At 35.6% G+C, this 14,923-nt stretch overlaps 2 protein-coding genes across 2 annotated transcripts in view; both read right to left on the reverse strand.

Annotated features, from left to right (window-relative positions):
* Window positions 1-14,923, reverse strand: part of LOC135211034 (elongator complex protein 3) — a 146,227-nt gene that overhangs the window by 51,287 nt on the left and 80,017 nt on the right. The gene's annotated exons all lie outside the window — the stretch shown is intronic.
* LOC135211032 (flotillin-1-like) overlaps window positions 11,758-14,923 on the reverse strand; it is a 39,310-nt gene continuing 36,144 nt past the window's right edge. Inside the window, exon 11 of the mRNA XM_064244066.1 lies at window positions 11,758-14,917. Within this exon, the coding sequence (XP_064100136.1) occupies window positions 14,897-14,917 (21 nt within the window). The 3' untranslated portion in view covers window positions 11,758-14,896. The remainder of the gene's footprint in view (window positions 14,918-14,923) is intronic.

A 14,923-nucleotide genomic window follows, 5' to 3' on the forward strand; every position in this document is an offset into this window, starting at 1 on the left:
GGGGGTGAACTAATACTTTTTTTTTTCTTTGTGTCTGGGCATCAGGGACGAATTGGCCCTTGACAATGAATGCACAGGACATCAGCTGATTGATTAGTTGATGATGTGAGATGCCCGTGGGGTCTTTTTTTTAGAGAGATTTTCTTTCTCTTGAATGAAGAGAAAAGGAAATGAAATGCATTGGATGTGTAAGTTTTCCTCGTGCTTTGGAAGGCACAAATATAATGGGGACACAGAGATTATTATTTTTTTATTGTGTTGGAGAGATTACTTTAAAATAGTGCTGAGTGATGGTGAATGCCAATGAGTGGTATTGTATCTGATGATACCGGTGATTGGGGTTGATTGGTGTTGATTGTGGGGGGTGTGGCAATGGTGATGTATACTGTGGGGGTTTGGCAATACTAGTGTATACTGGGGGAATTGCACCCTTGAGATCTTTGCAGGAGAATTATTACTATGGAGAATAATTATTATTATTATCATTACTTGAGATATTTTACGGGAGGGTTACTCAAGTAGAATTATCATTACTCGAGACATATTTTACGAGAGATTTGAGATATTTCATGGGAGATTATTTTATAATTATTACAAATAATTATATTATGGAGAATTATTACAATGAATTATGGTAGAAGTTTTGTGGTTATTTATTTATTGAGTTTTTATAACTTTGGAGAATATGTCAGTAGTTCATGAGTGATGAATCTGGCTGAGTTTTGGTAAATTTCGTGCTGAATTTTTGGTGAAAGGACAAGCATTAACATTGGTAATGTTGTTTTTTATAATGTTTTTGATGATAGCAATTTTGGTGATACTGCTGATAATGATTTTTTTTTTTATATACTAATACGTGGGTGCTGTAATGCTATCAAGGGTGGTGAAATCTTTTTTGAATTTGGGAAGAACAACACATTTTTTTTCTTTTTTTATGAGTTCAGCAGATAATTGCTTGACATTTACGTGAGTTACGGGGGATAGTTAAAAGTGCCGTTGATTTTTCTTTTCCCTTTTTTGGAAGTTAGCCATCGCTGACACAAGTCTTTTTAGATCATGGGTGAATTTGAATTTATTTTTTCTCTCCAGTTTGTGTGAATTTTTTTTTAATATCTCAGTTCGTGACTTAGTCATTGTTCGGGAATGTGAACGTGTTTGTGTTTTCAGCTGTTTGATGCTGCAGGGAGATTTATGGGAGAATTTTTTGCATTTTTTTGAAAGCATACGTAATGGCACATTTTTTTTTCTCTGGATATTTGTTCCAGAAATTGTGAGTTTCTTGCACAATACCTTTGTTGTATTTGTGACAACTTTGCCAGAGATAGGAAACTTGGCTAAGTTCTCAAATGGCTTATGTCGTAGTGCATATGGAGAAGTCTTTGCTTAGACACTTTGAATTTGGAGTTCTGTTATAATGAGTTATGGCACTGGTGATTTTTCTAGAATTTTCTGGACAATTTTATTTGCAGAGTTTTTGCCCTTTTTCAGCAGTTATGCTAAGGAGAGAGTTTATAGTTTTTGACTATTACATTGAGTCATTCTCTGGAGAATTGGAGGTATATTATTTTGGAGTTATAGAGATATAATATATTGGAGATATATTTTTGGCCATTTGATATTTGCCTATGGTGATGAGAGCTATGTTTAGTTCAATTATTTTGCAGCCATCTTTGTTGCAAATGGAGACACTCTTGAGGAGCTATATGGGGCAATATTTGTGAGTGGATCAGCTAGATGCTTTGAGTGCACATTTTTTTGGAGATGGAATTTCATTTTTGATTACCCTGCTTGGAGATTTAATATTATTTTTTGGAGCCTTGTTTTATTCCACATGGAGTTATTGGTGAAATAGAGGTATTTTTTATTTGCCGAAACAGAGGTGAATATTGTCTATTCCTGGAGTGGGTGGTTTTTTATTAATACGTGGTTATTAATTAAATGGAATATGGTGTGGGATGGTTATTAATCAAATGGAGGAAATATTTTTATCACCAGAGTGGTTTTATTATGGTGAAATATATATATGGAGGTGGAATTGATCTTTGACGGGTGACCTCTTTTTGTGGTTATGATTTTTTTTTTTTTAGTGAATTCTGGGAGTTTTTTTCGGGCCAAGAGAAGAGTTCTTTGGTTTTTTCTTTTTCGTTTCGTGACTATTTGGAGGCGAGTGGCATTACTACATTGTGGTCCTATGGAGATGTTGTCCATTTTGTATGTTCACAAGTGCGTTATTCTTGGAGGCATATAATTGCTGAATTACAAGTTTATCATAGTTTTTTTATCCCAAATAGGGGATAATTTTTTTTTTTATAATTGGGCAGTCATGTGAGAGATACGTCCTCAAGACAGCTTAGTCATATCCTGGAGTTAATTTAGTGGAATGTGCTTACGTGATTTCAGTGCAGAACCTTTTTCTTGAGAATCATGAGTTTCCGAACTTGCGAGTCTGACTACATATTTTTTTGTGCTGCTGTTTGAGCACACGTCAGCAGGAGGATTTTTTTGCTGAAACCACTGTGATGAGTCCTGTGTGCTGATTCCTTCCTCTAGTGGTGATTGCTCAGAGTTTTTGCAATATCTGGAAATGTTGACAATGAAATTTCATGAAAGTGCACATGTGAGAGTTTGCTTTTTGGCGGTGTAGGGTCACGTGAAAGTTGCGATGGCAAAAAAATTCCATAGCTATACATGTGGCATTTAAGGGAAAAAACGTGGGGTTTCATATATCATGCATATATTGTGTTTTGTGATGGGGAAGTTTACTTGTGATTATCTTTTTTTATATTTCTTCCTTTTCCTACGAGATGTAATTGGGGATTTAGCTTTCAATAGCATTTCTTTTTGGACGGGTGATGTAATTTATCGGGGTTGCGATTTGCATAAATGGGCGTTTGACATTAAGTCTCATTGTAATTAATTATATGAGCAGTAAGGGGTTTTTGCTGCTAAACATTGGAGATTTTTACTGATTTCGTGAGTTGCTGTAGTATCAGAGCTTGAGGGAACATTTCTGATTTTTGGGTCTGGGATTGTACATGATTTTTTTTTTTCTTGGGCTCATTATCTTTTTTTTCTACTTGTGGGAACATTCGAGTTTGTAATGTGAGTGCAGAAGTCCGTGGAGGTACTGTGAGTTTTGGATGGTGTGTGCTGATGTATGAATTTGGAGAGTTGAGTTAGAGAACTAGATATTTTTTTTTTCTTGCGAGTTGTCATAACTAAGTTAGTTAGTCTGTGAGACTTGAGTTATTATCTTTCCATTGTTAAATAAATGTTATATTTTTCCATATCTCTGACTCTCATTTGATGACCTGACCTGTTAGAATGGAGAGAGAGAGAGAGAGGGGGCGAAGGCTGTGCCGGTGATCGCTTAGAGAGAGAGAGAAAGAGAGAGATTGAGTGTGTATCAGTTTGCCTTAACGCTTCGGGTTTCACGCATACCAAATAAATACGAGATTCTTATCTCGTAACAGTGGTGGCTTAGCGGTGGTTTTCGAACAACAGAGCCTTTTGTGGGATTGTGGAAAATTGTTAAATTGTTAGATTTCAGTTACTAAGTGAGAGATAATGAGAAAATATCCGCCTGTTAACTGTGGCAGTGATGGGAGAGAATTGAACTGGACTCAGCATTTTGCCCAGGGCGATCTGCCTCAGGAGAGCTGGGAAGTTCAGTTGGAACTGAGACTTTTTGAGTGCATTCCGTGAGTGTGTATGTTAAGAGTGTCTTGCGCAAATTCTGAGTTTTTTTTTCTCACTATCAAGTGGGAAGTGTTAAAGAACCTTTTTTTAGTCTTGGGGAGGGTTTTTTTTTTTAATCATTCAGTGTTATGGGACTGGTTTGGGATACCACATTTTTTTTCCTCCCATAGTAGCAGAAAGTGACGTGTTTTGCTTTATAGACACTTGTTTAGATGAGATGCTTTCGTCTTTGTATGTGTGTATGAACTATTTTCATACATGCAAAACTGTGCTTGAATTGCATTTTTTTGCTTGGAGACAGAGAGTGCCCAGTCGTTTTTACGGGCTCAGCACATTTCTTCTAACCGACGAAGAAGAGGTATTGCAAGGGGAGTACTGTCCTGCCTCGAAGGTATTGCAAGGGGAGTACTGGCTTGCCTCGGGGGTTATCGCTCAGTGGAGGGTGAAACTTTTTTTTTTTTTTTTTTTTTTCTCAGTGGGGGTGAACTAATGACCTCAAAAAGTCAGAAATACTAACTGAATGTCTCCCAATTAAATCCATTTAATATGGTCATATTAAATGGATTTAATTGGGAGACATTCAGTTAGTATTTCTGACTTTTTGAGGTCATTATTTGATAGAAGTAGTATGTCTGGGGTTAATTCTTATTTGATTGACCGATGACTTGACTGACATACTTACACACAATAATTGTCATTCCCCGAAGCTAGCAAGACGTCCACCAGCCGTGCGGAGATGTTGCTGTCGTTTATCCAGGATTACGAGAGTTTCTACGAGTCTACAGAGTTCTACAGCGTTTTTTTTTTATCTACAGAGGCAGTTAGAAGTCTTCTACAGGGAGGGAGGCCGTTCGTCTTCCTACAGCATACTACAGTCTGTGCTGGAAGTTGCAGACAAAGAGGGATATTCAAGAATCCGAAATGAAGAAAAAATTTACGAGCCCAAGTGTTATTAGAGATGAAGCGTGATAAGACTATTTTATAATGCCAGAGATGTGCAGTTATTACTATTTTTTTGAGCCGGCAAATGTTTTCTTATATGTATGAGTTCTTTTATGACCAGTTGCTAGGCAGGAGCTAGCAATTTTGGGTGGCCGAGCTCTGTGAGATGAAAGGGGTTATAATTAATAATATATTTAATATGCCAATGTGATGTGCTGTGACCTTTTTGGAATGCGCAGACTTCCCATAGAGACAGAGCCAAAGCAATGACCTGAGAAAGCTGATAAGTCATTTCTTAGATGGCGTTATATGAAGATGTTTGTTTAAGTGGGTCAACGTTCGTTCTGTGGTAATGTGTGAGGTCATGGGATCTTGTTCAAGTACCTTTGGGAACTGGCTGCAACCAGTTTATAGAGGCGTTACCGAAGTGTGCATTCATATGTACATGTGCGCCTCTTCCGTTGATAATGGCATCTTTAGCCAAGTCTATGGGGAGACTTACGGAGACATCAGTGCGAGAAAGGCAGAATGCTGGGGATAGCTCTGTGAAAGTTTATTTACTTGTGTGTGATTTCTGGGCTGGAGATGGGGAAGTGTTACCTTACTTTAGCCAAAGGGATGGCTTGTTTATTACCTTGAATAGATGTCATATTTCATTTAGTCTATTGACTTTGTCTTTACAAGTGCGTATACTTAATTGTGTGCTCTCCTGTCTTTGTAACAGATGATTCTGGCAAGGGGACCAAGAGTCCTAGGAGGCCGAGGGTCCCGTATGGAGGAGAGCTATTTGGTGTGGCTAATTACTGATCAAGACATTTTAATATTGGGGGTTTAACTAAGTTAGTTAGTCTGTGAGACTTGAGTTATTATCTTTCCATTGTTAAATAAATGTTATATTTTTCCATATCTGACTCACATTTGATGACCTGTTGGAATGGAGAGAGAGAGAGAGAGGGAGCGAAGGCTGTGCCGTTGATCGCTTAGTGAGAGAGATTGAGTGTGTATCAATTTGCCTTAACGCTTCGGGTTTCACGTATTCCAAATAAATAAGATTCTTATCTCGTAACATATATATATATAATTCTAAATTAGCTTTTTTTCCTAGGCTAACTACGGTTAAGCCAAGGGTAGCTTATATAAGTGCGATCACTCTTTAAATTACTTATTTAAAAGGAAAGCAGGCTTTGCAATGCAAGAAATGTATTTATATACTGTAATGTACTACAGCACATAATTACCTCTAGACTTATGGAGCGCCATAATTAAAAATCTGAAATCAAATTAAGAGAGCCAAGAAATAGGAACTTTAGGTATTGAATATTGTATGTGAAATAGTTTATTGGTCAGTTATATAACGTCAACTGCCTACAATCAATTTAAGACCGCCTTAGTTGGGAGGCCCGAAATAAGACAATTTTGAGGTTGGAGGGTGAAATAGAGTTTTACTTATTTCTGGTAACATTGATGTGTGCCACAGTCAGACATAAAATATAAGTGCTGTAGCTAACCTGTAAGTGGGTAAAAAATGATTTTTTGTGAAGGTATCTGTCGGGATTTTCTCAGACTATTTTTTTTTTTTATGATTCGTGCCCAGATGTTCTGGGCCGATGACAAGGCCTTGAGGAGGCGCACTCTCTAAAACTCTTAAGGCGAGATACATTAAAATTTGGTCAACAAAACAGTTTTATTACGAAAAATAAACATTTAAATACATTAACAGTACACCGAAACTAAAGTTCCTAGCAGAATTCCACAGTACACGCAGTTTCTTACTGCTCTCACTAATTTAATTCAAATAACCTGTAAATTCTCATGGCCTTTTTATGTGGTAGCACATAGGGTCTTTGATGTCACGTGCTTGTAAAGCACTAAGTCCACAACTGGACGAAAAATCTGCACAATACGAGACCCATTGACTCAATATCACAAACAAATAACATTTTTGCACTGGCAGCTTTCGTTTGCTGCATAAATCGAGTCCCTCATCGCAGGGATGGCACATATATACGTGGATAAAGTTAACTTACTGTTACGACGTAATTCGACCTAGCATGGCGATGGCTGGGAGTCGGAGAATTAAGACACACACACATTTCACGTTACTTACACGGTTCAGAGTCTGGGCAGGAATGAAACGTCGCTTCGCCCTTCTTCAAAACAAACTTACGCTTTCCCGCGTGAACTACAGAATCCTTGTAATTCAGGCGGGAATCATCGTTTATTTCGACATTACGGATATCACTAAATCTATTTTACTCCTGAATGTGAAATATGACAGTTACGTTATCATTTAAGATCAAGGAATTGACTTAAAGTTCTGGCTGAAGGCCGTAATCTGCAAATTCTTGAATGGCTACGGAGTCCTTGGCTCCAAATCTCTACATAGATCATTTATCTCGTACTAGTGATTAGCAAATTATATTTATTAATGAAAATTCATAACGTCTTCTTTACTATAAGACGCGCTCCTTCCCCGCCATGCATTTAGGAATTGCGTCTTAAACTGTATTGTATTGGACAGCTTTCTGTTCAATGAATCGCCCGCGAGATCCCTCAGTCTTGCCCAATTTAAACGCAACACTTTGTGAAGTTAAATGGTGGGGATTTCGAATGATCAGTTCGAAATTCACGACAGTATCAATGAAAATATCACGAAAAATACGATGTTTTGATATCCTTTTGTTCCGTTGCGTTTTACATAAATTTTCCATAGGTAATCATATTTGCTGTACGACATTTTCCCCCTCCTACGCTTTCTGAAGCAGAGAGGCGGTAGGAGTAGCAGCTGCAATTGCAAAAAGCCCAAAAACACATCACATCAGTAAGTTAGCCCGCATGGCCGCATACCTTTGATGTAGCTATACCGTTCACTTCTGAGCCGGAGTTGTCAAGTACTCCTTATATCTAAGTGCGGTTTTTCTTGTTTATTCATCATAATGCCAAGGAAGAAGCAGTCAAGAAAGCGTACATTAGCTAGAGAAAGGTTGAAAGAAAGACTTAGAAAGAACACCAAGATGAAGCATGTGCATTCATCACCTCCCAGGCCTAGCTGGCGACAATGAGTAGGGTGGTGCCTCATGATACCCACCCCCTGAGGGGGTTTAATATCACTTTTTAAAGTGAGAGGACCAGATACCATAGAAGTATGCCGTTAGAATAAAAAATCAAGCTTAAGTAAATTTTTATATTGATGCCTATGCGGTTTTCATGGAGAATTTCAGTACGCAAACTTTAACACGCGATATCTCAAAACTATGTTTTTCGGTATATGGGTCGCTTTAAAACCCTAAGGCTTTTTTATTTGTTGTCCTATTTTCAAAATTCAAATACCATTGAAATCCTTGATAAATTCTACATCGAAAGAATTGGAAGAATTTTCAAATGATTAAATTTTCTATTTTTTGTGAATTTTTGAATTAATTGAATAAAAAAAATAATTTTTTTTATATCGATGAATGTTTTTTACTATTTCTATTTTTTTTAATCTTTCTTAATTCATTGGATAGAGCAACTCTTTGTGAATATTAATTGCTTTAGTTATCAAAACTAAGGAAGCCTTAGGGTTTTAAAGCAATGCATCTAAAAATCGGGAAAAAATTAATATAAAAAAAAAGAATGGATAGAAATGTATGAAACTTTTTGTAGTAACTTTCCATTAGGTGACTTATAAAAGGGTAGCAAAACATAATTGCTCCAGGCAATATTTCGATACCCTTCCCCCCAACTGAGGCGGTCCCCTTCACTGATGTTTTACTAAGGTACCAAGAACATTAGTGTGGCACAATAATAAAACAATTTATAGTATATTTCCTCCTTCTACACTTGATAAAAATGTAGATTTTGAAACCATGGTTGTAACAATGTGTAAAACACAGTTTTAACTTGTGAAAAGCATTGGATTGATATATTGTGTTGTATAAGGGAAAAAATCAGTTATTTTCAAATAACAAACCTCTCTCAGCTCTGATAGAAATAATTTTGAATTTTCCTACTCCCTGTGAAGTATTGAAAGACCAGCTTATGGAAATTACCTCTCAACATAACGGATCTCAAACTTTGCGGATTTCTGTACCATCCAGCTATCATATTAGGATTATTTTTTCACTACTTTTCAATTTTAAGAGATATAGTTTAAAATATATCATTTTTAAACTATATCTCTTAAATGTCAAGTTTAAATTACAAGTTAGTTTAGGTTAAGAACTATGTGGGACTGCTGTTAGATTTCCAGTCCAGGATATAATAGCATAGGGTCTTTGTCATTTAAGCCTGTTTGATCAAATTGGGCACGTGCCCTAAGGGGGGATAAATGCCAGTTACCATTTGAAGACTTTTCTGCATTCTATGAGGAATAAACCACTACAGAAAACATGAAAGGAATATGAGGAAGTATATGATTATGCATACTATAACAGAAAATTTCCTCCTGGAAAATCATTTTTATATATGTACGTGGTCTACTTTATAAAAATGAATCATTCTTTAAGTTCTTATCGCTGATTTTGTTTATAATATTGACTTGTAGGCCTAGTTACCCAAATAAGCTACAAACCTTCACAGAGTTTGTCAGGAAGACATCTTAAGGTCAGCTGGTTATGTAAAGGTAGTAAATTTAGAACTGACAAAACCATACATTTCGTTTCAACTCAAGTGATAAACACAAGACATAGATCTGCTCAACTTGTTTTTATTACACACATCATATTACACATCGATTCATTTAAGCCTCGTAGAAAGTCATGCAAAAATATATCTTATTTTAAATGATCACCGTATGACAATGCTTCTTAACTTCTGTGGTTACCCGCTGTGTAATATCTGAAATAGGCAAAAATATAAGGCATGCCATCACAAAATAAACATGCGTTTGAATGCATGTCAGTGGACTAGATTACTGTGCACATGTCAAATTACAAGAAAAAAGTACAAAAAAAAGTACTGCTATACAGGAGTACAGTCTGCTACTAAAGTTATATTTTTCAAAAGAAGGAAGAGGCAGCAGCCAAATGACAAGACTGCAAGAAAAAAAACAAAAACGCCATGTATTCTCATACTTATAAAATAAAACTAAAAAAAAAACTTGTTTACATTTCTCAGAGATGTTACTGAAATTAGTATATTTCATGAACCATCAGGGCTTAAAAGAATTTACAACTGACATAGACAAGAATTTTCAACTGAGAAAAACTTACATCAAATTTAAACATTTTCGCTTGGGACTAAAAAAAAAAAAAAAAAAAAAAACAAAAAAAAAAAAAAAAAAAAAAAAAAAAAACAGGCTATATGAAACATCCTCTTGTTCAGAACAACTTGGAATTAATCTGTCATGAGATTGAGTTCACTGAGCTAGGAAAATTGGCGATCATATTTTAGTTCCTTATACCTTTTATACTTGTGCGTTACTGCATACAAAAATTCAAAGGCTAAATCATAGAGAAGAAAAACATAGTAATCTATCAGCTGATCTTTGAAACTAACATGAAAGGCATATCTGCATTCATTTCTTACCTCTTGTAGGGCAGGTCAAGAGGGGATTTATAGTATATCAACATACACAAAGTAAATTTATAGGCAATATAAAGGCTTTTGTTTCCTCATGAGTAATACCTCGGCTTAAAGGACCCCAACTTACTGAAGTTACCACACTTCTGTAGTACTTATCAGCTACATTACTATCATTGATTTTTTTGGTATGCATTACTACTCTATTACAATTATCCTTGTATTTTAAGAATTTACTTACATTTTTATTTATTTATTCAACAATTTCTTAATCCATCAGTTTTCATAATAACTGATCTCCACTTTCTGTAATTCCCATTAACTTCTGTTACTTCTTTTGAATGAAGACCATATTTGGAACCCTGAAATTCAAGTCAATGGGCTTGTTTTACATGAACAGGGTTCATCTTCTGAATAATAATAATATACTACTACCATTCTAGATGTTATAATTTTCAGTAACTTTCTTAGGCTGAATGTCATGTGTACAGTACAGGTCATTTGAAGTCAGAAATCACATGGAATTGTCTTTAGCTATAGATATCTAGTAGTACACGATGAAGTTGAGGCTATAACGCACGGCCTTTGTTACACAACCGACTTTGTTACTTATCCGAATACCAGACCCTAAAGCATCTCTTAAACTGAGGTGCTACATTCTTTCTAATCTGAGCTACAATCAGCCTAAAATGAAAAACTTTTGTAGCGAATGATGACATACGTATGGTAATATATGTATGTACTACTGTAGTATACAGTGCAGCACAGTAACAGTAAAGCTGGCATGCAACATTCACAACAATATAAGACACCACCCTGCTTACAAACATTCAACTGATAAACATTCAAAGATACAAACAAACGGGATCGCAAATTACTATTGTGTTCAGAGCACTCCCATTTGCCACCCACAAGATGAAGTTATGTTTTGTGTGCCTATTCTGTACATACAATACTGTATGTACAGTTTATCATGTTTTAGGATGAAAAACCATACAGTACTGTATTGATTTGATATCATACTGTACTTAAATATGCATGAAGAAGAGTACAGTAATCAACTTACAAAAAAATTCAGCATACAAATGGCTGACAGGAACCTCATTCATTTGTAAGTAGGATGTCTGTAGTGTTTTCTGGTTTACCTTGGCTACAAATTGATACAAGCCACACTGCAACACATACAGGCTATGTGTGTGTGTGTGTGTGTGTGTGTCGTACCATTCAATGAGGTGGCTAGTACTTCAGTTTTGACACCAACACAGAAAAATATTGGCTAACTGATGCCAAGTATGGCAGAAAGATTCTGACTTTTGGTAGTAATATATTCTTAGCCAGCTTACCCCTCTGTAATCAGCTAGAGTAACTATCAGCTTTGAGTGTTAATCATGTTTTGTTGTATAAGTATTTCAAAATGTAATAATTGTTAAAATTGGAAAGATCTGAGTTATATACAAAGCTTAAAAAAATAATTACAATAGCACTGAATAATACTTGTGTGCATCCACAAAATTAGAGAGAGAAGAGAGAGAGAGAGAGAGGAGAGAGAGAGAGAGAGAGAGAGACGAGAGAGAGAGAGACGGAGAGAGAGAGAGAGAGAGAGAGTTGAAATGAAGGATAACAGTGACTGAGGATGGAAAGAATATTTGTGACAAATCTACAGAGAACATAGGTTTTAAATATAGGATTCAACTTAATAACTTTATACCTTAAATACAGTAATATGATCTACCGCATTTCTCTTACAGATGATTACTCATAAATCATTTCTGATTACCAGTGTCAATAGCACCACATTAGCACACATAAATATAAAAGAACTGTATCAATTTTGAGAGAGAGAGAAAGACTGACTCTCCAGTAAGTATATACATTTTGATGCAGTGTTTATTCTTTTTAAAAACTATTATGAAGTGTTCTGTGAATAAACAGACCTAAACTGTGCTGTTGCAATAAAACACAGTGAAAATAGAACAGTACTGAATATACAGAACACATACCGTATGTACCATATGTGAACAATAAGTGCATGAAGCATGCTGGGGTAATTAAATGTTTTGTATCTCCCTGATTTCATAGTATGAGGCCACAGTGTCATCTTTATTTATCATAGCTTACATTAAACTACCTGTTAATAATTAAGCTAAGGTCTTAGCAAATGCAAGTTTCTTCAAGTATAAAGTCCCAATTTCAAATAAATATGGAGCAACTAAGGAGACCTAACAATGAACAAAATTCTAAGTCCTATATGCCCTGAGTTATTAAGGTCTTATTGTACTGGCATATCTAAAAGGAGTACAATAATACAAAACCAGCACCACATTTGATGTAGTATTAGTTAAAACATAAGTGAGCTATGAATTTAATGGCAGATATCTGTAAACTAGGTTGGAAAGGCTCCTGACATCTATACACCTGGTAATGTTTTCCAAGTTAAAATCGAAACCACTATCAAAACACCTCATTCCTACAGTTTTGCCAAAAACCAAAGGGCTATCACTTTCTGGTGCTATCAGCATAATATGAAAAGTTGGTGTATAGTGAAAAAATTTATATACATTAGTACATTATCAGTGTGTATAACTGATTCATGAAGATATGGAACGTGATGAATGTATAAATAATTAAGGGCAAATGCCACGAAGGGAGTGGTTGCTAGGCCTTTCAATGCCTGGTCCTTTATTAGCTAGCTAGTAAAGGACTGTTTGTTGAAAGGCCTAGCAACCCCTCTGTTGTTTCACTTTTCCTTCGTGGTATTTGCCCTTATATTTATATTATTAGTATACACACACACTTACACACATATACTGTATACAGTGAGACCTCAATTTATAAACTTGTGTACTTATCAGCTGCCATATTAAGATTATTTTTTCCAATGATACTATTCTGGATGAGATAAATTTTGTTAAATATTGTTATAATTGAATGTAAGGACGGCTTAGTTTAGGTTAGGAACTATGTGGAATTGCTGTGAGCTGTAAGATATCTAGACTTTGTTAGTACTAGTATAATCAAAAAGCCCAGGCCCCTAAGGCATCTGTTGAGTTGCTACTGTATATTGTATATGTATGCGAATAGTTAATCAAAATACACTATTTATGCTCTTCCACTTCCAATGCTGTACAAATCATTAAAATACTCAGTAAAGGATGACACTCTGAGGATGTCTAGGATATTCCCATTTTCATCACCATAGCCACAGATTCAAAACTAACTTACATTTGTGCAGTTTTTTTTAACAATCTACTGGGACAGGAGTCAGCAACAATTTTTCCAACCAGTAAGAAATATTAACTAATTTCCTATTAGGAACTTCACACAACACTGCCAAATTTGACTTTCAGTCCCTACTGCAACAAAAAATTACACATGCAAATAATTTTACAAAGAAATTTTAAGTATTAAAAGGACAAGTTTTTCATTCTGTCTCATCTTGAGCCTATCATTTCCAAAATGCAACTGGTTTTGTGCCAAAAGCCAACTGACACTCATGAAGTATCTGAAAATAATTTCAGTGGCAGAGAGAGAGAGAGAGAGAGAGACTACAGTGATGTGCAAGACACGTGTGTTTTTAGACTGCTTCAGCCAGGATATGAACTAAAAGGAGTCACAACATCAAACCTAAACAGAAAATATGTGATGTGTGCCCTGCTACACTGGTTCTCCTTCCTGAACTCAGCCGAAAGAGACGTTTTGCCATTTTTACAGGAGAGCAGAGAGCGGCTGATGCTGACAACAAAACATGAACATCATCAGCACAGGTTTCCGAAGACGCAAGTTCTCATTTTCATCCAAGAAGACAGAAACGGACCCATGTCATTCACTGTTCTGTAGCTAAGTCTAATTCTACATAAATGCTACAACTTAGAATAACATAAATGTGCTTGAATAAGTACTTATTCTACAATATTTACAACAAAATTTTTCTGTCATAAAATCTAAACTCAAGCTTAACATACATCCGGCACAATATGACCACTTTCTGCATCACTTATACCATTTAATGTGTCATGCAATAAACAAAAAATAAATGAAAATACCATAAAACAAATCATGAATAGTCTTCGAGTATAAAATTTCTTAGCATAAATTCTTCTCAGCAAATAAAATTAAGCAAATAAAATTGAATGTAGCACAGTTTGAGTTTAAAAGCTACACAATATGTACAGTATTTGTAATGCAGCACATGTAAGAATATTTAGATAAATACCTCTTGAAATGAGTTAATTACTCACAATAGATTTTTCAAATGCTCTCTTGTAAGATTTGTGCATGAAGAATTCTTAAATTTTTCGCTACACTTCTGACAATAGTTCTAAAGACCTGTATCACATCTACTCACCATACTTGTCAAAACTCTATGTAAATGCAACAAACAGTAAGGTTTGATCATTTTTCCACTGTATACCTTGAATTCCAAGATGAAACTGACATGAAGAAACTCTCTCCCAATCAAGATTTTGAACCAAGGTCACGAGAGAATGTTCAATGGCTCATCCTTGAGCCACAATAAAGATTATGTTTCATCTTAGTCCAAAAGTACAGATACCCATCCGGTGAATTCAGATATTATCACACACCTCACATGACCAAAATTTCCCACTGGTTGCTGAGCATTTTTTGGCAGTGAAATTTCCTGGTCGAGTTTACCAGAACTCTGTGTAGACAACCGTGATCCCCTTTTTTCTCTTCTCCAGCGCCATTTCTTATGGTTAAGGGTAATGTTTGTGATTTTTTATCACAAGTAGCACTACACTGCAGTCTGAAGAGTCTGAAA

The sequence above is a fragment of the Macrobrachium nipponense genome, chromosome 4 (assembly GCF_015104395.2).
Source record: "Macrobrachium nipponense isolate FS-2020 chromosome 4, ASM1510439v2, whole genome shotgun sequence".
Taxonomy (NCBI): Eukaryota; Metazoa; Arthropoda; class Malacostraca; order Decapoda; family Palaemonidae; genus Macrobrachium; species Macrobrachium nipponense.